General features: G+C 48.8%; 2 protein-coding genes across 7 annotated transcripts; one reads left to right on the top strand and one right to left on the bottom strand.

Moving 5' to 3' along the window:
- Window positions 1–67: 67 nt before the first annotated feature.
- Window positions 68–7776, bottom strand: tbccd1 (TBCC domain containing 1). Of its 6 annotated transcripts, none has more exons than XM_078939037.1 (9): window positions 7600–7759; window positions 5981–6045; window positions 5637–5903; window positions 4114–4272; window positions 3925–4041; window positions 2157–2406; window positions 1895–2081; window positions 1318–1827; window positions 68–1189 (listed from the first exon to the last, which is right to left on the bottom strand). In XM_078939037.1, exons 2-9 carry the CDS (start codon window positions 6041–6043, stop codon window positions 1039–1041), a joined length of 1704 nt encoding a protein of 567 aa, XP_078795163.1. In that variant the 5' UTR covers window positions 6044–6045; window positions 7600–7759; the 3' UTR covers window positions 68–1038. The 6 variants fall into 6 exon arrangements, with proteins under 6 accessions (XP_078795163.1, XP_078795162.1, XP_078795164.1 ...); XM_078939036.1 differs by lacking the exon at window positions 7600–7759 and adding an exon at window positions 7312–7566; XM_078939038.1 differs by lacking the exon at window positions 7600–7759 and adding an exon at window positions 7006–7115.
- A 3209-nt stretch (window positions 7777–10985) lies between these two features.
- On the top strand, window positions 10986–20252 carry dnajb11 (DnaJ heat shock protein family (Hsp40) member B11). The gene is made up of 10 exons (XM_078939043.1): window positions 10986–11176; window positions 11463–11619; window positions 12595–12692; window positions 13085–13217; window positions 13292–13434; window positions 18241–18323; window positions 18392–18449; window positions 18526–18637; window positions 19036–19195; window positions 19733–20252. The coding sequence occupies exons 1-10, from the start codon at window positions 11118–11120 to the stop codon at window positions 19795–19797; spliced, it is 1068 nt and encodes a 355-aa protein (XP_078795169.1). The 5' UTR covers window positions 10986–11117; the 3' UTR covers window positions 19798–20252.
- The last annotated feature ends 6878 nt before the right edge of the window (window positions 20253–27130 follow it).

Here is a 27130-nt window from a genome sequence, read left to right as displayed (position 1 = left end):
AGGCCTCTTTAGCTCTGACCCTGCCTGGCAACAGAGGACAGCTTTCCACAATTAAAGGGAACAGACAGACCATTTGGAATGATTTAATGAGTACGCATGGACAAAACATAATGAACATAGGATTCAGGTATTTTCAGAGAAAGTCTTGAAGGCCCACCACTGGGTTTGGGTCAAAAGGTGGACACACCAAACGTTGGTGCTGCAGCACCAAAGAGACACAGCTGGAACCAGAACAAACGTGAGGTTTAGAGGCTGTGAACATGGAGGAGAAAGCACCGCCTCCAGGAGGAGCTGTATGTGAATTCAGGTGTGTTGATCCACATTCATGGATACATGACCTCATTATGCTCTCACTGCTTCTCACCCAGAACCTCACCGGCTCCAAAGCAGGTTATGCTGAGAGCTGGTTGCTATGGTTACCTACAGACCTTTCTGGAACTGCATCCTCCTGATCTGGGTTTTGGTCACATAACCAAAGCAAAGAGACAGAAGTCCTGGTAAATCAGTCCAGCTTCTTCATCATTAAATACGACTTAACATGCTTTCAGAACCACCTTTAATGTGTGAACAGAACCTGGGATTCCTGCTGCTGCCAGAACTTCTGCTGTTCTTTCAGTTCAGTGTGACTCCGGTGCTGGAGGACGTTTTTGGCGGCGCAGAGACGTGAGCGTGCTGCAGCCGACCTACAGAGACTGCAACCTGAAACCTCCTCATACAGCGGAGGGCTACATCGGGGGGCAGACCCTTGTGCACGTACGTGCACGCGGCAACATTCTGGCTTGAGTACAGGTGGCGGCTCCGTTGGACTCTTCAGGACGCTGCTGCCTCAGAAGGTCCGGTTCTGACCGCTGCCACACCTACGGTCTGCGACCAACACCATGCGTCCCCCAGCTGAGGCTCTGGTCCTGTCGGGTGGGGGAGGACGTTCAGGAGTCACACCACGCTTCCTGAAGCCCCGCCCCGTTTCCTGATGTGTACACGGGCCCCTCCCTTCCTGCTTCAAGAGGGGCCGAACCCCACCCCTGTAAGGTTAGCAGTCTAAGCAGTGTGGGCGGAGTCTCCCTCCTCAGCCCTGGGGTCTGCTGGAGTGGGCGGGGCCAGGCTGTCCAGCTCCTGGCGGTTGCCGGACGCCAGGAGCCACTGGTGGAAGCGGACCTCCACCAGGTCCTGGAAGAGCTTCTTCTGCTCCCTGCAGGGAGAAAACACACTTCAGTCTGAGCTCTCATGCCCCCCTCCCCGACTGAAAGAACAGCCAGGTAGTGGCTGAATGAATGCAGAGGGGCAGCGCTCCTGGGGGGCGGGTGGGGGGTAACTCACTTGCTGAGTCGGGCCTCCATCACCGTCCTCTGCCAACTCTGGATCCTCTTCTGCTTCTCCACCACGGCAGCCTGGTAGGGAGGGGGCAGCCCCCCCGGGACCTCACACGTGTCCCCCTCCATCTGGAAGGGCACCGCCATCATGTGGAACTGGGAGGGGGGCAGCAGGCGGTAGCAGCAGCCGTCCGACTGCTGGATGACGCCCTCTGTCCCCAGCAGCAGCGGGCGGTCCCAGACGCTGGGGACCACGGCCAGCCCCACGCTGGCCATGTGGTCTTCCAGGGAGGGGTAGAAGGTGTGGAAAGGAGCCAAAGTGATGTCGGTGTTTCCGGGCAGAAGCAGCGGCCAGGTGGGGGTCAGGGCGTGGATGGTGCAGCGGGAGGACGACCCCACCGTGACCCTCCGGGCCACGCAGACCAGCCGCACGTTGTGGCAGCTGTGGACGTGGACGCTGGTCTCCACCGGGCCCAGAACCACCGTGCTGTCCCGGCACTTGTCCAGAGTGACGGACCTGTAGGTTCACCGGCACACGGGGTCAGGCGTGGGGGCGGAGCCCTGGGAGCTGAAGAACAGCCTACCTGAGAGGAGACAGCAGGTAGATGAAGGCGGCGGAGCAGCGGTGGATCTTCACGTTGGCGCCCGTCAGCTTGTCCGACGCTTTGGCCAGCGTCTGCTTGAAGACCTGCGACATCACCACCATCTTACTGCCGGCCGGCGCCGCGTGGGTGTTCCGGGCTATCCTAGCCCTCTTCATGGACCCCTCAACTGCACCAAACACAGCCAAACCAAACCGTTAGAACCTGGAGAGCACGTGCCCCCCCCCCCGGATGGACGGCAGACCTTGCTGGGCCCAGGCCAGCTTCTTCCCGGAGCGCAGGCAGGCCGTGATCCCGAACGGGTTGAGCGTCAGGCGCCGCTGCAGGCAGGACAGGAGCTGGTGGAGGGGGAAGGAGCGGCCCAGGGGGGAGTAACCCGCCTGCGTCTGGAGCGGCCCCCTGCTGAGCAGACGGTGGAGGGGCAGGGGGGGTTTCCCAGGGCAGAGGGCGCCCTCCAGGAGCAGATCCAGACTGCGGACCGCCTCCAGGGAAACCTGCAGACACCGGCACAGTCTGAGGGACGCAGACGGGGCAGACGCCCCCCAGCACGGAAAACTGCAGGGAAGTCTGCATGCAGTGATGAAAGTCAGGCAAGGAAAAAGTCCCTGAACTTTTCTTTGAGCGATATGACGGCGCGGAGCAAAATTTGGAAAAATACGTGGTCTTAGATGAATTCTGGTCCATTCTGGCAGCTAGGTATTCACTAATCAAGAAACTAAGACTATTGGAGCATCAGGATTTAACATTCAAACCCTAGTTTGACTGCCATTAAGGACCATTTGGAGAATGGCTAAAAGTAACACAATCCTACAATCTAAGCTTTTCCTTAAAGCTGCAAAACATACAATTGCTAAAATATAGTAAGATCAAAGCCCCAAAAGGCAAAAAGAACAGCAGTAACTATGATATTCTATGAAAGTACCTCATTTATTTGAACCATTTCTGCTTTAGAAATACTGTTTTACTATAATTACATCAAAATATGAGATCTGCTTTAAACTATCTTTCTATAACATAATACATCAATTCTTTAACACCAATACTTAGTAATCTGGGAAATATCAAAACAAACAAACAAAATTAAACATTGTAAACATTCTTTAAGGGAGTCTGGGTCCAAACCACCAAATACTTATAATTATAATTAATGTCAATAATGTTTTGGAGCAAAACTGAACTAAATCATATTAATTAGGAAAAACAAATAAATTAGATAGAGAAATGTATTTAAATGTTTCAGTTTTGATCAATGTGGTCGGTTATTCTGCATTAGATCAAGAAAAACTCACAAAATGCGCCGCATCACGTTACATATAGTCTGCGTCGCGCAGCAGCACCGCTGCAGTCAAGACTCAGCAATATATATATGCTGATCGCCCCGATGGGTTGAATGAAGCATCAGTTCAGAGAGAAAGTTCATTTCTCCTCCGAAAGCAACTAAAACGTCCGGTCATCGGTCAATTAGGCCGGGAAGACGAAGACCAGATAGCCGCGCCCAAAGAGGAAGCGATCCACGGAGAAATATGGAAAATAAAGCGAAAATTCACCGATTTCAGACATTTTTTTCATCCGGAAAGCGATTTGTCTGTAGAGATCAGGTCTTTATTTCCCGGAAGATACGATCGGTTTGCTCAAAAACCCGGATTTCCGGGAATTCCCGGAAGACTTTCATCACTGTGCATGTGTCTGAGAGAAAGACCTCAGAAGGCGCCCCCCAGTGGCTGAGAGGGGCGGTCCTGGGTCAGTCAGCTCAGCAGGACTGAGGTCTCCGGAGGACCACTGGTCCACGTGAACGCCCTGCTGCGGTGGTGAGGACACGCCCACCACCATGGGACACGCCCACCACCACGTCCCATCAGAGCAGCTGTTTTAAACTCGGTCCAGGCCACAAATGTAGTTAACAGTGGGGAAAGGTTCAAACCCCCCTGCACACACAGGAAAGCCCTAGAACAACACGCCCCCCCCCCCCCCCCCCCCCCCCCCCCCCCAGACACCTGACCCCGCTCACTCACCTGACAGTCTCTCTGGGCCTGTCCGGACGCCGACAGCTGGTCCGGCGTCAGCAGCAGCTGCAGCATCTCTCCCAGGTGAGTCTGCAGGAAGGACAGGTGCGCCTGGTCGTCCCAGTTCTGCAGGTGATCCCGGAGCGTTAGAGGAGGCCCTGCCAACACGGCCACGCCCCCGGCTCAAACCGCCCTCACCTTGTTGTGAGAGCTGGTCTTGACGTCCCTGTCCGGCGAGGACGGGCAGCGGCCGCGGGGGCTGGGCCACTCCTCGCCGATCAGAGACGTGCGCAGAGACACGCGATTCAGCTGCTGGATGAAGAGGAAGAGGAGGAACTGCAGGGTGTCCACGGACAGCTGCAGACGGACAGGACAGCGCATGAGAGCAGCTCACAGATCCTGATCGGATCCGGTCTGAACACTTCTGGAAGATTCTGTCATGAGTCACCAGAGAATTCAGGGAACTGATCCAGAGAAAAGCTTCCAGAACCACCAGCAGCTCCGGGTCGCGGCTTCGCCAGAGCCGTCACTGATGTGAAAAGCGGCGTTGTCAGCACTTTAGTGTCATGTCTGTCAGTCACTGGTCGCCGTGACGTTTTTTCCAGCCCTGCAGCAGTCAGAGAGGTGGGGGCCGAGGAGCCCCTGTGTGATTGGGAATTAAAGGTGGAGTCTCTGCACCCTCAGCTGCCTGCAGGACCTGGACTGAAGCTTTCTGGGACAGTGGGATTTAGGAGCAACGCTGCTGAAGCAGTTACTTAATGTAACTAATTACTTTGAGGCTGTTGCAGTTATTTTGTAGAAATGGAGGCGCGTCGCCTCAGTGTATTGATGTGGATCGAGTGATTCACATCCACAAGCGTCTTCTGTGACGCGGGGGGGGGGGGGAGTCACAAAACTGGCCCTGAAACTCTGTCATATTTTCGGATAATCTGGATAATCTGTTTCTCCTTCAATCCTCTGTTTGGACGCTACATGCTAGCAGTGTCACGCTCATGACATCATTACACGTCTTTATGTTTACGGGCAGCTGAGGAAAAAGATCACCTGAATTTCTAACTGGACTCTGAGTAACTGATTACTTTTAAGATACAATAATTGAGTTACTAACTCAATTACTTTTGGGGCAATGTAACTAGTAACTAATTATATCTTTAAGGTCCCAACAGTGTTTATGAGGAACAGGAAGCTCTGCATAAACTGTTCTTCTGATGCACAACAAAAACAGAGACGGGACGGGAACGCCAGCAGCTTCCCGCCTGCAGCTTCCCGCCAGCAGCTTCCCGCCTGCAGCTTCCCGGCTGCATCTTCCCGCCTGCAGCTTCCCGCCTGCAGCTTCCCGCCTGCAGCTTCCCGCCTGCAGCTTCCCGTCAGCAGCTTCCCGGCTGCAGCTTTCCGGCTGCAGCTTCCCGCCTGCAGCTTCCCGCCTGCAGCTTCCCGTCAGCAGCTTCCCGGCTGCAGCTTCCCGCCTGCAGCTTCCCGGCTGCAGCTTCCCGCCTGCAGCTTCCCGCCAGCAGCTTTAGCATCACAGAGCCAACATTCCCACCACTCAAACCCTCTTATCCTGGATGTCGCTCCACCTGGACTAGATTTAGACGCATTTCCTCTGCTTTAGTCCAGTCTGAGCTAAATTCCTCTGAGCTTACAATCGGAAAACGGACAGATTTCCTGCAGCGATGTGACGCTGCTGCGTCCGTGAGCTGGACCCGCCCTCCGTCCCTCACCTTGCCCCTTTGCTGGTCCAGCTCGGCCTTGGAGGAGCATTGGGACAGGCCCTCGGCCCACTCCAGCCGCTCCTCCGCGCTGCGTCCCAGCAGGAGGTCGAAGCTCTCGAGGTAGAGCCAGGCCAGCTCCTCCGTGAGCTGCAGCTTCCCACAGGCGATGTGTTTCCACATGGGCCACCCCAGCAGGGGGCAGCAGCCGTCCCGCGTCCGGACGTAGAGCGCCATCTTGCGAAGGTAGTGAAGGCTGAGCTTTGGGGGAGGGGCTACCTGCAACGACAGCAGCTCTGCTTAGTGTAGGAGGGGTGTGAGGCCGTCATAGGGGACATCACCCTGAGGGTCCTCACCTGCAGGGGGCCCAGAAGGAAGGGCTCCATTCGGGGCCAAATGCTGACGCCGTCGGCCTCCATGTCTGAAGACGGAGAGGTTTGTGTGGTCATGTGTTTGCTCCTCCCACATGCCCCCCCCTGACAGGTCACCCCCCACCCCCATGACCCGCGATGCTTTTCCTAAAAGCCGTCTTTCAACCACCACCACGCTTGCTGATGGTCGCTCTGACAGATGAAACGCCCTCATCATAAGCTGCGGCGGGAGCTTCATGATCAGGGATGACTGCTGGCTGGACTGAAAGAAGCTCTTCATCAGAGATCTGGGCCTGGAGATCCTGAGGAGAACTGCACTGGTCTCCGCTTCTCCTTCAACCTGCTTCCTTTAGGAGTCTCCACAGCAAACCACTCCCCTCCACCTAACTCCACCCAGCAACCATCGTCCTCCTGTTTGGTCTTCCTCTAGACCTCCTACCCGGTAGCTCCATCCTCAGCATCCTTTCATCATCATCATCACTGTTCTTCCTCCCAATCGTCTCCATCTGCTTCCCTGCTTTTATCTCCAGATCATCTGTTCCTCTGACGTCCTCACTGCTGATCCGTCCTGGTCTCTTCAACAGAAAAAAACCTCAACATCTTCATCTCTGCTGCCTCCAGTCTCTGCGTCACAGGTTTCAAACTCCAGGTCCTATTTGGAATACAACAAATGGCGTATACTTATATAGCGCCTTTCATCCTACAAGGACAAAGGACAAGGACACTGGCGCCCGCCTACCACCTCTGCCTTCCAGCTCTCATCCATGTCCTGAACATCTCCAACGTTCTTCTCTGTCGCTCCAGACTTCCTCCTCCAAACCACGGCTCCTCTCTCTGGGTCTACACAGACACCATGCAGCTCCTCCTGACCTCCTCCTGACCTCAGTGTAGTTTATCTCCACGTCTCCCTTCCCATCATTTTATCTCCTTCAGAGTTCTTTCATATTTTCATCAGACAACTATGTCTGATCATCATCCTAACCTGCTGCACAGCTTTCCATCTGCCTCACCTGTACAGATCCACGTCGAACCCGTCCAACCTGTCCTCGTCCACCCTTTGACCTTTACCTCCTGCTCCTCCCTGCAGTCTTTTGTCTCTCAGAAAACCTTCAAACAAACTCGTGAACTTCTTCTTTCCCTCCTGCGCTCGTCTGTTTGACAGTCAGCAAAGTCAACAACATCCCATAATAACACAAAGCTGGTCCGGCGCCGTTCCGGTCCACCTGCAGCGGGGGCTCCCCTCCGCGGGAGGGGTCAGGACCGGCGGCTCTGCGGGTTTAGCCTCCGTTAGCTAGCTGGGCTACCGCCGCTCCTACCGTCAAAGTTCGCCCCGCGCGGGCGCCGCTCCGTTCCAACCGCGTGGGCCCCAACCGGAGGAGAACCGGCGCATCACAAGCAGGCGCGGAACGCAGACACCGAACGTAGGTCCGGTCCGCTCTCCGACCGATCCGCTCGACTTTGCCGCCCAGCACCCTGCGCATCTGCTGCGCGCAGGTTCCGGGAGCGCGCTTTGACCTCATGTTGACCCGGGAAAGTAGACCCGCGCTATCAGCTCCCTGCGCACCGTCACCGACTCTCCTGTGAGACTCGTCGAAGGTTCTCACCTGTGGGGGCGTGGCTTTAATCCGACTGTTTATTGTTTTCTTTAATATTTTTTGAGAGTCACGCTGAGAAATGCCGCCGCGCGCCAGACAGTTGGAGCGCGTCCCCGCGGCGGCAGACAGTTGGAGCGCGTCCCCGCGGCGCTGTGGACCTGCGCTCTTCATGGAGGCTTTTCGGTTTTGCACCAACACACGTGAGACCGATGACAGTTAGGCCGTGAACCTCACGATGACGTCCATTTGAAATGAAAATATCAAACGTGATTCATGAAAACTGCAGATTAGAGCAGCTAAGACGATAGTTTCACGTTTTGAAACAAGATTGACACTGAAAGCTGGAAATCACAGTTAAAATACTAAATCAATTCCATTTTATGACGTGAGCTACTAAAAGGAGAATAAAAATGAAATTTGTAAGCAGCAAACTACATTTACAGCCCAAAAACTTTGAAAAGTTTTGGTGGCCAAACTCCATCTGTGCTTTTAAAATCTCTTTGGGTACAAATTTCTGTTTTGCTTTTGTCACTTTAACAAACCTGGTTATTATAATTCATTGTGATTCTGAGAGCAATTTTATTTTTGAAAAGTTTAATCCTGAAACCTTTTTTGTTTGGTTGATGAAACAGTTTAGACCAGTGATTCAATCAGGAAGACCTTCATTTTTAAAGAGAGAAGTTCTGTTTAATAATCAACTGACTGCATTTTGGCTTAAACATAATTAAAGGTTGACTTAATTAGAAAACAAATCTTTGAATTGAATAATTACGTTGCATCGCTCCTCTGTGCAGCTGCTGTTCTTTAGGCCTGTAGGAGGAAATCCTGAATTATTATAAAAATAACAGTTTAATAATAACAAGATGTGCTTTGACACTATTATATATTGATTTGTCTAATATAATTGTTTGCTTTTGTAAAGGTTGTAAGGATTTTGAATCATATTTAGCTGCTGCCTCTCTGGGTCTTCCAGTGCCTTGGAAACACGGTTGGACCAGGAGGACATCCTACGATAAAACTCTCAAACCACCTGTGTGATCAGTGAAAGCTGTGGCGACCCCTGACCCCATGCACCAAAAGGTGAACAACGTTTAGACAACTAATGGTAGGGGGGGGGTCCTCTGGGGTTTTAAAGAGATCAGTGAAACTAAGGGTAGAATATTGAGAAGACCTTTCAAACTGCAGATTTCCAAAGTATTTCAAATGAGGGTGGCTCCATCGCATGTTTGAAATAAACAATCATGTTATGGAAACTGAGGTATTGTGCTTAGAGATGAAGAAAGTGTCACATTTTGTGGCTGAACACTAAACGATAAGATAAAGATACTTTATTGATCCAAACCAGGGAAACCTGATTGGTACAGCAGCAGTGAACAGGCTTTAGTGGGAATAACAGAAATCTGGGGAAACGCTTGTTTCAAACCAGCAAATTGCAACAGAGTTTTAGGTCCAGTTTACAAGGACTTTTTTTTTAATTACGACTGTCATAACTGTTAAATTATGAGAATAACGTTGTAAATTTATGACTTTAAATCTCGTGATTTTCCTTTTTTTGGTGGCACTAAAACTCCGTGGAACACATACACTTATCCTGACAACTTAAGAGAAAATACAGTAAACAACATCAATCTAAGCAAATGCAGCGTCTCTGGGTCAGGATGATGAGTTCACTGCGGTACCTGGGACAAGGTGGTCAGGGGGGTATTCCAGGAAGCAGGTTATGCTAGTTACCACGGTAAGTTTGAGGCTAAGGAAGTTGATAACCTCAGCCTTCTGTTCCAGAAATGGAGGTATGTTTCAGGGTAGGTGAAGTTGCCATAGAAACTCATGCTCTGAACATAACCTGGTGTGGAGCAGGTTTAGTTGAAGGTTAGTTTGTTTACAGAGAGGTGAAGCAGCATGGCGTGTCCATTTGAAGATGATTTAGTGGATGAAGAAGCTCAGATAATACTTTTTCCACCGTGAGAGGATGATAAGACCACATATGGATGTTGGAAAGATGAACTTTATACTTTGATCTAACTTAATTATTTGCTTCAGTTCAGATAAATCAATTTTTTTAATTAAGTCAGCTTAAAAATAACACGTAGTTTTCAGACAGTAATTTTACTTTCATTCACATTAATTCAATGAAGTAGGTGTAACTTTGGTGCTGCTGTTAGATCGGCACCGCAAGGGATTGTGGGATACCATTCCCTTTGCCTGTCTGGACGGATTTGGGTTTAAGTGTGGCTTTTGTGTTTAGTTGTTTTGCTGTTTTACTGTGTTTTGTCTAGTTATTTGTCCTGTTATGTTTAATTCTTTCTGCACCATGAGTGAGAGGGAGGGAGAGGAGGATGAGTTTATATAGAACCTCTACTACATAATAGAGTAATGAAAAATTCAAAGATATGGTATAGAGTTTCATGATTTTAATCTGTTTTGTTTCTTTCATTTTATTGTTATATAAATGAGTATATCTGCAGGCTCAAATGTAGACGTATGAGAGTTCAAGAATTACAATAAATTAAGATGGAAAAACATTTAATTGAATTGGAGTAAAATTACATTTAGTTAAATAAATGTGTAAAATTGAGTTGTAAAAAAATATTGAGCTGGATAGACATAATGAATTAGGTTGAATAAATTTAACTAAATTACTTGTTACCAATTGAATTCATTCATTTAAGTTGGATACGTTTTATATATGCGTCACAAGGAAAATGGAAATAAGATCAGAAACTCGTGCGTTTACTTTGTCTGTTCTTTTCTCCAAGCAGAAACTCTTTCTTTTGCTGATGATGCAGCCGTATTACTTTATTGATGAACGTATAATCTTCATACCGTCATTAAAATCTCAGACTCCGTCTCACTGAAGTATAGCGCTCTCTTTTTTTCTCCACGCGTTTCCATGGTGACTCCAGAAATCGGCGATCCATTGAGAATGTCTTTATATACATGCTGTGCACGAGCATTAACCCAGGGTTACCAAGTAGAGCGTAATTACGCCAACTCATATCCGGACTTTTGGAACCGACATACCCAGAGTAAGCAAGTTCAGGCGGATTTCAGACAGAGTTCAGGGTTAAAGTCAGGGTAGTTTAAATGGGCCTTCTGGAATACCCTCCTGCTGTCTGTCCAGTACAGGATGCAGAAGATGCTCAGGATCCTCCATGATGGACACCAGTTTGTTCATAGTCCTCTTCTCCATCACTGCTTCAAAATGTCTATTTTGCATTAATTTAACAAAACACTGCGTGTGACGGACAGCCAGCGCGCTCCCACCGACAGTCAACGTTTCCTAGAAATACACCTGTTGAGGTGTTTTTAAACACACCTGTTGTGTTGAAGGCCGGAAACTCGTCTCGGCTGTTCTGAGCGGAAATGAAGGGACGCTGTTTCTTTAAAAGTGGGAGGAGTTTTCCCGGCCGTTTCCGGGGGCGGAGTTTGAGTGTGTGACAGCAGGAAGAAGCTAGCAGCGGTGTTATCGTAGCCTCCGCAGACCGTAAACCTTCGTCCTTCGTAACTGCAGCGTGTCTGAACGCGGCATGAAGCTGTGGACCATCGGCTGCCTGCTCCTGTGCGCCGCGCCCGCGGTGCTCGCCGGGTAAGTGGGTCGGCCGCGACGTGCCGGCCGGTCGGTACACATGTTTGAATGTGATTGGTCTGCGCGCGCCTCCGTCTTCAACCGGGCGAGCAGAGCAGGGTCCGCTGCGGCGTGATGGCCCGGACCAGCACGGCTGTGGTCCGCCACGGCGCTGGGGGACTCCGCCGCAGCGGGGTCGGTTCTGGCGGACCTTGGCCGCGCTCGGCCCCGTTCCTTCCTCCCGCCGCTCTCCGGCGACAGCAGGTGCTTCCTCCCGCCGCTTATGCCCGGTCCCTGTCTGCCACAGGAGGGACTTCTATCAGATCCTGGGGGTCAGCAAGACTGCGTCTATCCGGGACATCAAGAAGGCTTACCGGAAGCTGGCTCTGCAGCTCCATCCCGACAGAAACCCGGACGACCCCAAAGCGCAGGACAAGTTCGCGGACCTGGGGGCGGCGTACGAGGTGAGCGCGAGCCCCGGGGGGCTGTGTTTAAAGCCACGTTGGTGTGGGGGGGGTCGGGGTCAGAATAGTTTAGGCCTCGCCGCTGTTTTTGGGCTAGAAAACGTCAGAGGTTCCGGAAAACCCGACGGGTTTCTGATTGCGTCTGATTTTTGGCTGAAAGCGCTCGAGGCTGCTTTTGGTTGTCGTTGGAAACGCTCTGTGATTGGTCCACAGATCTGTGTGGCTGCCTGTGATTGGTGGACTGCGTTGAAGGCAGACGTGGATCAGTGGGATAGTTTTTGGGTTTTATTTTTTTTTAACTTGAGATTTAAAATCTTTGTGGCAGTTGGTGTTTGTCAAATTACAATGAGAACGGCCATAAAATGTGAACAGTAACACAATTAAGGAAAAGAATATACAATAACCCAAAAATACACATTTAAATCAAATAAGATTAAAACAAAAGAAGGGGGGTACATGGGCATTATAATGATCATTAACTTAGTGGTTATCACATAATTTAGTTACATAGCAAGTTCACAGATGAAAAATGAAAGCAAAGTTCTTTATTAAATGTGACTAAATATGGTTTGATGTTAAGGAATCAACATTTGTGTATACAGAATTTAAAGTATTCGTCAGGCAGCCGCATGAGAAACACCGGAGATCAGCTCTGACACATAAACACGAGGGGCTACATTCCCTTTGTGGGATCAATACATTTCTATTCTACTCTGTTCTGTTCTATACAGTCAGTCTCAGGGATTCTGTGGCACATGTAAGTAAAACATGTTCATTTTTTATGAATATGACGTTAATCACTTATGAATGTGGAACACTGACACAGTCACAGGGTTGCAATAAACCCTGAACACGTTTGACCTTTTAACCCCACCATGACCTGGAGCTCACAGTTAAGACCTTTAAACCTACATGGGGGGTCCGGTTGCTGAGAAGACGGCGGGTCTTTCCTGACCTCATGGCGTTTGCTCACAGGTTCTGTCAGACGAGGAGAAGAGGAAGCAGTACGACATGTACGGCGAGGACGGCCTCAAAGAGGGACACCACAGCTCCCACAACGACATCTTCTCCAGGTGACGGCTGCATCCAGAGGCTGAGGCGGTGGAACACACCTGAACGGTTCTGTTCCTCCAGATCAGCCTCGTCCTTCAATCAGTCTGCAGACGGATGCTGGAGACTCCATCGTGGATTGGATTCATGATTTCAAGTGGTTTTGATTATTGCTGCATAAACCATCTTCACATAATTGCAGTTTTTGCAGGACAGAAATTGTCAGGAAACTCACTGAATTCATTTTCTTATTTAGGAAAATGTAGAAAACAAACCTTTAAGGAGAAAACATTTATTTAACTAAGACTTGGTCTTCCAGCAGTCAGGCTGCACATGTCTCCACATGGATCCATCCTGAACCCCTGGAGTCAAAGAACGATCTGAGTCACATGTGTTTTTTATGCCCCGCCCACAGCTTCTTCGGGGACTTTGGCTTCATGTTTGGAGGAAACCGACAGCAGCAGGACCGGAACATCCCCAGAGGAAATGACATCATCCTCGACCTCGAGGTCACCCTGGAAGAGGTGTACTCTGGGAATTTTGTGGAGGTGAGTGGAAGCTCCTGTGGTGGGAGGGAGCCCCGCCCCCTTCCTGACGCCTGTGGCCCCGCCCGCTCTGGCAGGTCGTGCGGAACAAGCCCGTCGCCAAAGAAGCTCCGGGGAAGAGGAAGTGCAACTGCAGGCAGGAGATGAGGACCACGCAGCTCGGGCCGGGCCGCTTCCAGATGACCCAGGAGACGGTGTGTGACGAGTGTCCCAATGTCAAGTGAGTGAGGCTTCCTGCTGACGCTTTGACTGACAGCCCCCACCGTGGTCACGCCATAGCATGGCGGTGTGAGGTCAGGCATCAGGGCGGAGTAACCTCCGTCCGCCATGAAACCACATCAGCTCAGCGTTCCCCGTTCTACCGCGGTTCAGCTCTCCAGGCCTCCCTGGTTTATGGTTTTTTTCAGCACAACGTTGCTTTTTAAATGCTTTCCTTAAACGGCACATTGTGTTCTGCGTCCTGATTGGCCGTTGAGCTTGTTAATCGTCCTCTGTGGCGCAGAATCACCAAATCTACATGTATGTTCGGCCGCGAGCACATCGTTGTTTTCATTCTATAATCCTGGACTTATTTTTCTATGTAGGTTTGAACTCTGAGAGTTCAAAAAATGCCTTGTTTCCATCAGCAGGCGTTCTCCTAAAGCGTCTGCTCAGGTGCAGCTGCTGGGTAAAGCTGCAGGCACACTGAGCATGTGTGGCGTGTTGAAGAACGCCCTGACCGTGGCTTTTTGAACTGCCCCCCCAGTGCGTGTCCTCACAGCTGGAAGAGTCTTGGTGCACACTGGAGAATTTCACTCCAGGTTTTTTCCAGAGCTGTTCTGATATTTCAAAGACGGGCCGTGGAATTCCGACAAAAATCACAATGATTCATTTCTCCTTCATGATCAATGCTCAAACGGTCGCCGTTTCTGACCAAATCCAAGTCCCTGATGGGTCAAAGTTCAGCTAATTTGACTTTCAGCAGGCGTTCAATGGCCGCATGACTTAAAAACGTGCGTAGCTTCAGATGGACGTGAGAGTTTTGAACGCAAAAGTAAGTAAGTAAGTAATCTTTATTTATATAGCACTTCTCACAGATCCGACTCACAAAGTGCTTCACAAAGTAAAAACAATATAAAATCAGTAGCGATACCCAATAAAACGCACACAGGCATAGAAATAAACAAACAGGCAAAAGTGAACACAAGTAAAAGTCAGCTAAAAGCTTTCCTAAATAAAAAGGTCTTAACTTGAGCTTTAAAACACTCGACTGAGTCAATCTGGCGCAGAGACAGGGGGGGGTCATTCCAAAGTCGGGGAGCAACTGCCTGAAAGGCGAGGTCTCCTCTTGTTTTAAAATGAGTTTTTGGAACATAAAAGATTTTTTTCAGTGGACCTCAAAGAACGTGCAGGAGTGTAGGGAGTTAAAAGGTCAGAAATATAGATCGGGGTTTGTCCGTGCAGGGCTCTAAAAACTAAAATCAGAATCTTAAAATCTATTCTAAATTTAACAGGAAGCCAATGTAGAGATAAAAGCAGAGGGGTGGCATGAGTGCGCTTATTGGTTCCAGTTAAAAGCCTTGCAGCAGAGTTCTGGACCAGTTGGAGACGTTTAAGAGACTTTTTGTTAAAACAAGTAAAAAGAGAATTACAATAGTCTAAACGAGAGGAAATAAAAGCATGGATGATCAGCTCAAGGTCAGATCTGGTCAACATTGGCTTCAGTTTAGCCACATTCCTCAGGTGGTAAAAACAGTTTTTGACCAAGCGCTTCGAATGCGAGTCTAGAGACATAGCTTTGTCAAACCAGACACCAAGATTCCTGAGACTGGGCTGGACAGAAGAGCTCATTGAACCAAGGTGACTTTTGATGGAGGGAATTTTGTCATCAGGAGCAAAAATTATTGTCTCTGTCTTGTTTGGGTTCAGGAGTAAATGGTTGTCATTTAACCAAACTCTAATGCTGGCCAAGCAGTCTAGGAGATTTGAAAGATTTGTGTAATTATTTTTACCAAAGGAGCAATAAAGCTGAATGTCATCAGCGTAAAGATGATAAGAAATATTTGAAAATTTGCTGATGAGTCTCCCAAGGGGAATCATGTAGAGAGTGAATAGAATGGGTCCCAATACAGAACCTTGGGGAACGCCACAAGACAGGATTTTTGCTTCTGATGAAAGAGAGTCAACACATACCTTATAAGATCTACCACTGAAATAGGAGACAAACCAGCTTAGGACAGAACCAGATAAACCGTAGTCGTTGTGAAGACGTTCGAGCATGATGACATGGTTTACAGTATCAAATGCAGATTTTAGGTCTAAAAGAACGAGAACGGTGAATTGACCAGAATCTGCCGCCATGAGCACATCGTTGGAAACTTTTAAAAGAGCTGTTTCGGCTGAGTGGTTCTTTTTAAAGCCAGATTGGAAAACGTCACAAATATTGTTTTCTTCTAAGAATGACCTTAGTTGCTCTGCTACAACCTTCTCCAAGATCTTAGCAATAAAACGAAGTTTTGAAATGGGACGGAAATTATTTTGATCAGAGTGGTCCAAGTTAGGTTTTTTAAGCACAGGATTTATTATAGCGTGCTTCAGAAAGGAAGGAACGGATCCAGACGTTAAGGAGAGATTTATAAGGTCAACCACGGCAGCACCAATACACTCAAACACTTGGAGAAAAATAGGAGTTGGAATTATATCAAGGGGGCAAGATGAGGGCTTGATCTTACTGAGCAGAGAATGGATGTCCTCCACTGTGACTGGAGAAAAAATAGACCAAGTCTGAGAGAATTGAGGGGATGGAGGTGGCTGAGCACCGACTAAAGGAGGGATGTCATGTCCAACATCTGAAATCCTAGCCGAGAAGGTCTGAAGAAAAGTGCTACAATCCGATTGAGAAAGATTGGGGAGTTGAGAGGAGGAGGGTGATGTAAGAGTATATATGGTGTTAAAAAGAGTTTTGGGGTTTCTTTTGTTCATTGAAATAAGTTTATGAAAAAATGTTGACCTAGCTTGCTTTATCATGCCATTTAGGGTGGAGATCAGCTCTTTAAGATGCAGCCTGTGCACTTCCAGTTTTGTTCTTTTCCAAAGACGTTCTATTTTTCGGCAAAGCCTTCTGAAGGAATGAATTTCAGCATTTATCCAAGGAACTGACTTTTTGGAAGAGACACTCTGTCTGACAGGAGCAATTGTGTTTAAAATAGTTTCACAGTGACCGTTAAAAGAATGCATAAAAGAATCTACATCATTAAAATTATTAAAAGAGTTTGCATCAAACAGATCAGTGAATCTTTCCGATACATTCTGACTTAAAATACGTCGCTGCATTCTAACAGGTGAAGGTAAAGATGGGCGGGGGGAAATCACACTGAAGAAAATCCAGCAGTGATCACTGATGTGACTGTCTTTAACTCTGAGCTGCTTAATATCCAGACCTAGGGAGAAGACTAGGTCCAGAGTGTGTCCTTTGTCATGGGTGGGAACAGAAACATGTTGAATCAAATTAAAAGACTCAGTTATAAATAATAATTCTGAGGCAGAGGCACAGGAAGAGTCATCAATGTGGATATTAAAATCACCCATTATGAGTACAGAGTTAAAATTGATAATGCCTGATAAAAACTCGGCAAACTCATCAAAAAATACCCGTGCGGGGCCAGGAGGTCGGCAAATTAAAATGCAATAAAACGGAGAGTCAGATCCAACCTTGGTAATCTGCAGCTCAAATGAGCTGAAAGAATCCGACCTCAGCTTTGAGCAGGGGGAGATATCCCGGTAGACGACAGCCAGTCCGCCCCCACCCCTTCCTGATGAGCGGGGGGTGCAGAGCACAGAGCAGTTCGGGGGGCACAGTTCGTTGAAATGGATGTGGTCCGTCTCCCGCTGCCATGTCTCCGTCAGGAAAAGGAAGTCCAAGTGCTCCGATGTGAAAGAGTCGTTCAGATAAAAAGTTTTGTTAGAGATGGACCGTGCGTTTAACAACGCGAAGCAGAGTTGATCCTCAGCTGATGATCCGACGCGCTGGGATCCTCGGATTTCCCGGTCCAGGGGTCGTAGGTTGCGGGTGTTAACTCCTCTATGGCGCGGGCGGGGTGAGCGGGGCCGATAGGAGTTTGACAGCTTGTCAAACCCGATGACAGGAGTCAGCCAGCTGATTACAGGCTCCAGGGAGCGATAGGAAGGACAGCGGCGTTTAAGCTCTTTGAGTTCGGCCTTGGTGTGACCAGCAAAACGTATCAGACGGGCTTTTAAGCGGATCATTTTACCACCTCGTCTTCCGCGGCGACGGCGGCGTCTTTTCCCAGGGGGAAGGAGAGGTGACGGGCGGCGGAGAAACGGAGGAATTTCTTCTAGAAAAGGCGGCAGGGTTTTTTGACCGCGGAAATGTTGCAAATCAAGCCCTATGCTTTGGAGACCAAGATCCAGTAGCGATTCCCGATCATACACCAGCAGACAGATAGATTCTTGTGTCACAATCATCAATAAAAGTAAAAACATTAGAGCACAACGCAGAAACAGACGGCAGGCCGCACACACTGGCGCCATCTTGTCCCAAGCTTGGACGTTGTTGTTCTTGATGTGATGCCCAAACGTGCATCACATCAAGTTTTTAATGGAGGCGTTTCTGAGCCCGGTGTGACGGACGGGCAGAAACGTGTTCTTAGACCCAAAAAATACTTGAATCCATGATGAGGAAAGAGGGCGTCTGTGTCTGTGAAGACTGTAGAAGTGATGAGGCAGCTGGGCGAGGAGGAAGATGAGGGTTCACACTGATGTGTGTCAGACTGACACCAACAGCAGGAAGGTTGACGGAGAAGCTGCAGATGTTGTTGAAGAATTCCAGAAACTTTTTTTGGTTCATTTGAAAACAGAAACTAGACTCCCTCCTGGAGCATTTGGGGCATTTGAAGGCTGAACTTTGACAGAACCAGCATAGAATTTCTCTGTGTGAAGACGGTAGATTCATGTTTGGATGCTGGAGACGCCATCCAACCATCCGCTCTTTGCGCCTTTGGCTGAACTGGTGCCTGGTGACCCCCAGGTTGGTCAACGAGGAGAAGACTCTGGAGGTGGAGATCGAGCAGGGAGTCAGGGATGAGATGGAGTATCCCTTCATCGGAGAAGGTAACCTCAGCAGGTCCACATGGGAATCGTCTGCCAGCCAAATGTCCCTCATGTCTGACCTTCTGCAGGTGAGCCGCACGTCGACGGAGAACCCGGAGATCTACGATTCCGCATCAAAGTGCTGAAGTAGGACTCTCCTTCTGCTCATGCTCTGTCGGTGGGGGCGTGTAGCGGCTGACGTGGGCGTGCTCTTCTGTTGCAGACACCCTGTGTTTGAGCGCAGGGGGGACGACCTGTACACCAACGTCACCATCTCCCTGGTGGAGGCCCTGGTCGGCTTTGAGATGGACATCGTCCATCTGGACGGACACAAGGTTCCCCGTAAACGCCGGAGCTTCACGCTCGCGGCCTCTTATCCGTAACTCTTCAACCGTTTACACGATGAACGCAATTTTAGCGGATCTGAAGCGGACCAAACCGGCTTAGAGTGGCTGACCAAGTGTGCATTATCAGAAATGAACGCACGTTTCTGATAATGCACACCCAGCAGCCAATCAGAATCCAGAAATCTCCCGGACCGTGATAAAAGTGCTGATGTGCGACACTCTACGCGTAAGCATCAGTGGATTCCCACTGATGGCGTAAACGGTTGAAGACGTATGGTAGGTCATAGAGCGTGTGCCATGTGGGCGTCTGCGCTGTTACAGCCTTAAACACGGATCAGAGTTCTGCTCTGTCCGGGTGGGAAACTGAAGACCTGTCTGCTGTTCAGGTCCACATAGTCCGAGACAAGATCACCAAACCAGGAGCTCGGATGTGGAAGAAAGGCGAAGGTCTGCCAAACTTTGACAACATCAACATCCGCGGTTCTCTGATCATCACCTTTGATGTGGAGTTTCCTCAGACTCAGCTGGACGACCAGCAGAGAGACGGTGAGCCGCCGCCGCACTAACATTAACAACCTCCTTTAGACTTTTGTCTCCTCATCAACTTGAACTTCAAACACTCGTGGCCCCCACTTCTGCTTCTGTCCTTTGCTGCTGTGTTTCCAGAGAACCAGGTCGTTTTTAAAAAAACACAACAAAGTCGGCGTTGTGTCTCCTAAGACGACTTTACGCAGCAAACGAGAACGCTGACAGAAATCTGAAACAGAGTTCTTCTGTTTTGTTCTTGTTCCTCTTCCTGACCCCACGATCTATGCTCTTCTTCCAAACGGTTGTATTTATCTTCAATGTTCTTCATCAAACTGAGACGACCGAGGAATTTGCAGTAGCTTGGTTCTCAGAGGACAGCGGTCAGACTCGCCGCTCTCCGTGCCGGACGGCGGTCGGACTCGCCGCTCTCCGTGCAGGACGGCGGTCGGACTCGCCGCTCTCCGTGCAGGACATGCGAGCAGAGAACGTCGGCACGTTCTCCCGCTGACGCTCAGTCCTGCTGAGGTTCAAAGTTCCCATCTGGTCTCTCTGCAGGTGTGCGGCTCCTCCTGAAGCAGGACTCTGTCCAGAAGGTGTACAACGGCCTGCAGGGGTACTGAGGGGGGGTATGTTTGGATCCGCCCCTCTGCTGCGCCCCCCTCTGGTCAGCGGCTCTCTGTTCTAGTCTCAGGACTCTCTACTGAAGCTGCAGATGCTGCAGAGACGTTTTGCTGTTTGTTTGCCCCCCTCCCCAAAGAGGTTTTGTACCTTTATTTTATTTATCAGTGACTGGGTCACGTCTGTGGTGACGGACAGATCTGGATCTGCAGCAGCACACAGCGCCCCCCTCTGGTCCTGTTCAGAAATGCTGTTCTGTTTCCAGCCTGTGAGGGGCGGAGCTTCCTGTCCAGCTGGCCTTGTGACTCCACCCTGTGGGCCTGCTGGTCTGCAGCTCCACCACCCGTTTCAGGACGTCCAGGCTGTGGATGTGAACTATTCGTTTCTTTTCCATGTTTAAGGGATCTTCTTTAACGGACTGACTCTGAATAAAAGTTTATACAAATGTGACGTAAAACTCATCAGCATGTGGAGCCAGGGAGGAGAGAGAGCGCCTAACCACGTGCACGGAGGTGGATGCACATCACCCAGGTGTGGGTGTGCACGGGCAGCTGCCTCTGAAGGACCTGCAGACCCACACCTCGGTGTTTTCTACTGAACATCAGAAGATCCCGGCTGAGCATCTCTGAGGGGAAGCGGGGGATGCACCCCAGTCGCCCCCTCCTTCATTTCTGATTTTCTTTTGCGTATGAATCGCACACTAGGGTCTCAAATCACCAAACCAATCTTAGTATCTCTCAGAAAACCCCGGGAAATACAAAATTCACTTTTGAAAGGATTTTCTTTATTAAGGGCACAAAAAGGCTAAACCCTTCTGACCCCCCCGAACTGAAAAATGGAACAGGCGAGCAATAACAGAAATCGAGCGTCTGCGATGAGTCTGGAGGAAAAGGTTTTCTAGCCTGAACTACCCGTTAAAGCATCTCAATAGGACTGAAATCCGGACCTTGACTCGGCGGCTCCACAGGTGGACTTGCTGCTGTGCTTCAGTGTCCTGCTGCGTGATCCAAGAGCTTCTGGTAGACAACAGAAGTCCTTCCATCAGTCACAAGATGTCCAGTTCCTGAGGCAGCAAAGCAGCCCCAGATCATCACACTGCCACCCCCATGTTTCACTGTTGGCATAATGCTCTTTTTTACTAAACGCTGTCCCATCTTTACCCCACATGTAACGGCTGCCCCCCTCCAGAACAGTTCCACTTAACGTTCCTCCTAACGCTTGAGAATCATCAAGCTGGTTTTTGGCCAAAGTGAGACGATCTGCTGTGTTCTGCAGGGTTTTTAGCCAGGGACCCCCCCATGGATGTCATTGTCGGCCGTGCTTTCTTACGGTGGAGTCATGAACACTGACCGGAACCGAGGCCTGCAGTTCTTCTGATGTTGTCCGCGGTTCTTGTGACCTCCTGGATGAGGTGCAGTTGCACTCTTAGAGTCATTTCAGTTGGTCGACCACACAGTTCCTGGTTGTCTTCATTTGTAGATCAAAGCTCTGACGGGTTTGCTGGAGGCCCAGAGCCTTGGAGAACCTTTTCCAGACTGATGGATTTCAGTCGCTTTGTTTCTCATTTCTCCTGGTCTTTCTTTGGATCGTGGTTAGTGGGTTGGTTCTAGTAGCTCACTTCCCTTTCTCTGACAGATTTCCTGATTGTAGAAGTATGATAGTGTTTAGGTTTGGCTTTTGAAGTGGACCTCATCTGTCCCAACTTTGTAACTAGTCACGGGGCGGGGGGCAATTATTTCCTCACACAGATGGGATTGAATTTTTCCTCCTCTTGGTACATAAAATGATTATTTTGAAACTGAATTCTGTATTTTTTGGGTTGTGAGGGGTTCATATGCAAAAACAGAGATCAGGAAGGGGGCAAATACTTTTTCCCAGGACTGTAAATAAATGCCAAAGTGTCAGTTCTTCATCAAGATCAAACATTTTCCCTTTGCACAAATACCTGGAATGATACAAAATGGCCTCAGCACAGTTACCTGGATTATTAAAGTAGTAGGAAAATCTCAGAGGCACATGCGGGTTTCATGCAGTCACCCGTATGGGGGTGTTGACCAGGACGGACGCCGCTGGGTTTTGGGGTGTCGGGGCCTCTGGGGGGTCGTAGAGAGGAGAGGCTGCATCAAAAGGCGGTGCAGGTGCGTCGTGAATAAGCGGTAAGTCTACTGTGAAGGAAGCTTCAGGCACCGCACAGGTGATGCTAACGGATGGGGTCCTCATGCCACACTAACCTTAAGTAAGGTGTGTGTACTGATTGACTGCACGCACGGGGTGTGCATGTGACACGTGAGTGTGTAAGATGTCCAGACAAACTACACTTTGTCTAATTTCCTCATTTTCTGTCAGGCTGCATGGAGCAACATATGGGAAAAGCACTAAGGGCTGCTTGCTCAGTCTGCAGGATTGTACAATTCGCCGGCGTTTCATCCTCTTCCTCCTAACCCTAATGAGTTCTAGAAGTGTTCACTACGACCTGCCGGCCGCAACATTTCCTCTCTACGGGTTCACAGAATGTTCTGCGCCCTTAATACTTTGTGTGGGTCACCTGCGTGTCCCGCACAGGTTCTTCACCTGCAGACTGCTCGTATCCCGCCGTGAGGGCAGTTGTGAGTGAGTGACTAGGCCATAACACTGCGTCTCATCTGGATAAAAATAGATATGAGCCACATGTCTCCAGTAAAAACAGTGTGAAAAAGCAGATGCATGATAAGGGCCACGCATTTGATGAACCCTTTTCTACCGTGATGACGCCCCATGGGGCCTCACGGTCCCATTCGCTCATGGACCGAAGGTTGCAGAGATGACAACACTAACCGGGAGCAATGTCAGCTTTAGGGTTTCAACCAAGGACCCGAGGGTGGTGGGAGGTCAGCCACTCTACCGCTGTGCCACTGGTCTATTCACAGAATCCTGGAAAGCACCACAATTAACTAGTGCTCAAAAAGCAGACGTGGTTAGAAGTCTGACAAAAAAAAAAGGAAAGACTTCGTATTCGGCAGGTCAGGTCTGGTCCTGGTCGGATCCAGAACTGGTTTCCTCTGATGGTCCTCTGGGTTGGACAGGTGTAAAAACTCACCTGAACTCGTGTTTAGGACGAGCAAAAGGGAATTGAGGTCCCATGAGGGTCTCTGTTCACCTTAAGATGAACTCTGGTGTGAAAGCAGATCAACGGAAAGTCTGATGGAAGGAGAAGATGCAGACTTCAGAGGATCATCTGAAGATTCAAGAAGCTGCAGACCTCCAGAAAGAGTGGAATGAGGTGGAGGAACAGCTTCAAAAACCACATTCAGACAATTCAGGAGACGGGCTCCAACCGTCAGCTTCTACAGGTCAAGACTCTTCTGAGCCCGGACCAACGGAGGGAACGTCTCAACTGGGCCAAGGAGAAGAAGAACCGGACTGTTGGCTGGAGGTCCAAGGTTTTCTGATGAAAGTAAAGTGAGGCTTTCATTTGGGAATCGCAGGACGACTGGTGGGGAGCAGAACCCCAGCTGCTGGAGGTCCAGAGTGAAATCTCCACAGTCGGTCCAAAGGTCTTGGTAAACTCTGCTTTCTTCAATCCCAAATCACTGCAGCGGTCTAGCAGAATGAACTGAAGGAATGAAGATGAAAGTGGATGGGGGCGGGGCTTTTGATGTCACAGCGTGTGTCCAAAGGTAGGTGGGACTACGCGACCAAAGAGACGTCACCATGCAGGCGGAGCCTGTTTGGGGCGTTCCAGTAACCAAAATGACTTAGTAAAGTGGGATGTCCTCCCCCTTCCCCCAACATGACACCTTGATGTGTGGGGGTGTGTATGTGTGTGTGTGTGGGGGGGGGGGGGTCAGTGTGAACACAACTGGATTGGGAAAATCCTGTGGGACCCCCCCCTCCCCCATCTGCGACAGTAGGAGCTGGTGCTGCTCTGTTTGGAGATGCTCCCAAAATGGCTTTTGTCAGACCTCTGATAGAGCTGCACCTACTTCCAAATGGTGAGAAGCTCCTCCTTACTTCTGTTTTAGCATCAGTTGGATGAAATGAGGCTTAGAATGCTGAGAATCGAGAAAGTCCCATAGATAAGAGGAAAACTTGCATTCAGCCTAAAAAACCAAGTCCGAGTCACTGCGAGTTCCTTGCTGGCGATGAAGCAGTTCAGGGGCGGCGTCTCGGTGGGGCGTGGTTGGATCAAACCCGTGAGGAGTCCACAACACGGAAGTGCCAACTGTTGTAAACGTGATCACATTCATATTTGCTTTTTTATGCCCAAGTCTTTCACATTGGAACAGATCTGTGAAAGAAAACGTCTGAGGCATGATCTGCCAGATTTGGATCGCTAGCAAACAGTAAAAAATTTGATTTGATTTGATTTTGATTTGAAATGGTTTATTTCAAGCAATTAAGTAGAAATAATACACAAAAGGAATATAATCATCAGTTATACATTCATACAGAAACTAATCAAGGATCAGGATAATTAGACATATTAATAAATATTGCTTGAAAGGGAGTGGAAGGAAGCGAATTTATATAGTCCCACCCCGTTATACTGTAACCATTTTATTACATGATTTATCAATATCTGGTTCCTAGAAAGCACATGACAAAGATGAATTACTTAAGTATTACATCAAAAATAACTATTTTAGAAATCAACATGGCAAATGCAGATCAGTCATCTGAAATATATGCAGATTATGTTACTTATAAAAGTAATTCATATGAATAAAACATAATACTATATCAGTAAAGCAGACAACACTGTTTCAGGAATTTTCATAGCAAAATTTCATCAAGTATCAAAAGATAAAAACATGTGCAAAATTATGCTACATTAGGAAAGATTTTTGAATCAATTTATCAGTTTTTGGAGAAAGTGAAGTAATATCATTAAAAGTCAATCAATTTAACAATTTTCAATAAGTGATTAATCATTTGTTTTACTTTTTTAAATATTTTTTTGTATTTTTATTTTATTTTTAATTTTTTTTTATAATAAAGTAATGCTGTAGGGGAAAAGTAAAAAGGGTCCATAACTGTCGATTGTCCAAGGTTGGTATTTCTTCTTTTACTGATAACAGCAGATTCTCTTGGTTTAAACAGTTAATAGTTTTCTTCCATGTTATGTCTGCAGACATTAGATTCAGGTCCATATCCTTCTTCAGCTGATATCAGCTGCGGTGAAAGTTGAGGTCAAGTTGTCTGCAGGTCAGAACTCTGCTGCTATTCAGGTTACGTCAGGCATACAGAGAAAGTGATGATTCCACGTGTCATATTTCTTGAAATTATTTGGCTCTTTGATTTATTACTCCACGTTGTTTCAGACGACCGTGATCAAGCACTTCTCAAAGTCCTTCATGGTGTTCACGACCAGAACCTTGGACCGGTCCTCTGGACCGAGTGGTTTGACGTAAATCCTGCAGCCTTTAACCCAAGTGTTCTCAATCTGCTTACGCTTCCTGGGAAGCCGTGCATGTTTTGAGATTTCAGCATTCCTTCTGGTCAGATGGTCGTTCAGATAAGCAGCCGAACCTTTCAGGTGTTTCCTTTGGTTCATCAAAGCTAGCTTGTGTTTGTGATTCACAAACCTGATGAGGATCGCTGGTTTATCCGTCTCCGTTCTCCTGGGGAGCAGGTGGCAGGTCTCGATGGTATTGAGATCCAGGGAAATCCCTTTAGATGTGAGAAATGAATGTATTTGCTGTTCCAGCGTCGCTGCACCGAACTCCGTATTAGAACTGCTAGCTACGCTAGCGCTAGCATTAGCAGTGCTAGCTCCTGCTGCATTCAGTTTCACTTGAGGCTTGATCGGTACTCCAGTGAGAATGACATTATTCATCCTTACTTGCTGTTCCACATCGTCCAGTCTTTTCTCCAGAATCTCGACCCGGTTTTCTCGCTGCTCGTTTTGAGCCCGAAATCTTCGGAACTCTTCCATCATTTACCAAAGTGGCGTTAGCTTAGCCGACACTTGTTCCATAAAACTTTTCAGCGTTTCTTGAATAATGTCAAGAGTCTTTTTGAGGTCTTCGTATTGCTGGAGTTTCTTCGGGGCCATGGTCAGCTCTCTTTTTTGTGGAAAATCAACCTTTTAAGTAATTTGAAGATAGTTGTATTCGCAGAGAGGCACGCCACGCGTCCTGCTGTGTAACCCGGAACCGGATATGAATCAAAGGATGGAGAAGCCCCTCCCTGCTAGTCTGGTGTGAGAACACCACCGCCTGGATGCTTGTTCATGAAACTGTGCTTATGTCACACTGGTGATTGAATCAGCTCGATAACAAACTGTGCAAAAATGACTAGAAACAATTAAAAATGTAAAAAAGGGATTTAATAAATAGTAGTCTAAAAACAGCTGTATATTGGTAAAAAAATAAAAGACATAAAAGTTTGATTAAAAGTCCCAGCTAAAAGAGTCCAGTCCCAAAGCCGCGCCCCCCCGAAGTTCACCGTTGAATCCGGCCGTGGAGGGGAAAAAACCAGCGTCTGTGCGGCTGAAACGAACACACAAAAAACGAAAAAAACTTCAGGGTGTTACACCAACATCAGCCACACGCATCCAGGCCGGTCGGGAGAGCAGACTTTCCTTTATGCACCGATCGTCAGGCCTTCAGGTCCCACACGCAACTTCTCGGTCAGCCTCGGCGTTCCTCCACACGGTCGACGCCCCCGTCTCACACGGCTCCCGCTACGTCTTCAAGGCGATCAGCTGGTCCGCCTTCCTTTGGCTCTCAACCGGAGCTTCATTCCTTGCGGCACGCTTCAACTGCGCTGCGTGCGTCTGCCTCAGGTGCTTCCTCCTCCGGCAACTGCTCAGAGTTCCATTTATGCAGTGGTGAGGGGTTCTGCCCAATGAGGTCCAGGTGTGTGTAATCAGGTCCATGATCCAATAAAATTAAACCGCATGCAAAAGTAAAAACTAAACAAAACAGCACAACATACAAAACCACCCAACACCAAAAGAAATACTAAGGATCAGCACAAATATTACACACATTCCGGCCCACCTTTGACATTTTTCCCCCCCTTTTAACAATGGTCGTCCCGAACATTATTCTGCTTCATATCTCACCGGAGGTCTCCCTAAGTTTGACCTTTCGGACCGACGCAGAGGTTCAAGGCCCTCGAATGCATCCGGAGGGTCAGGTGGAGCAGCTGGTGGCTGTCTTTCAGGGCATCTAACTGGTTGCGGGTTGCATCCCATTATCAGTCTTGGCAACCACAATGTTGGAGGGGGAAGTTTGGGTTCCAGGTCAGCTGATTTTCCATTCGGTTTCAGTGGTGGAGCATTCTCAGTCAGAACAAGGGGACATGTTCGCAGGTTATTTCGGTGCACAGTGCGGGTTGGTGTCTCCTTAC

The sequence above is a fragment of the Oryzias latipes genome, chromosome 21 (assembly GCF_053564925.1).
Source record: "Oryzias latipes strain Hd-rR chromosome 21, Olatipes_Hd-rR_3.1".
Taxonomy (NCBI): Eukaryota; Metazoa; Chordata; class Actinopteri; order Beloniformes; family Adrianichthyidae; genus Oryzias; species Oryzias latipes.
The sequence above is the reverse complement of the archived record's forward strand: the minus strand, read 5'-3'. Positions and strand labels throughout refer to the sequence as shown.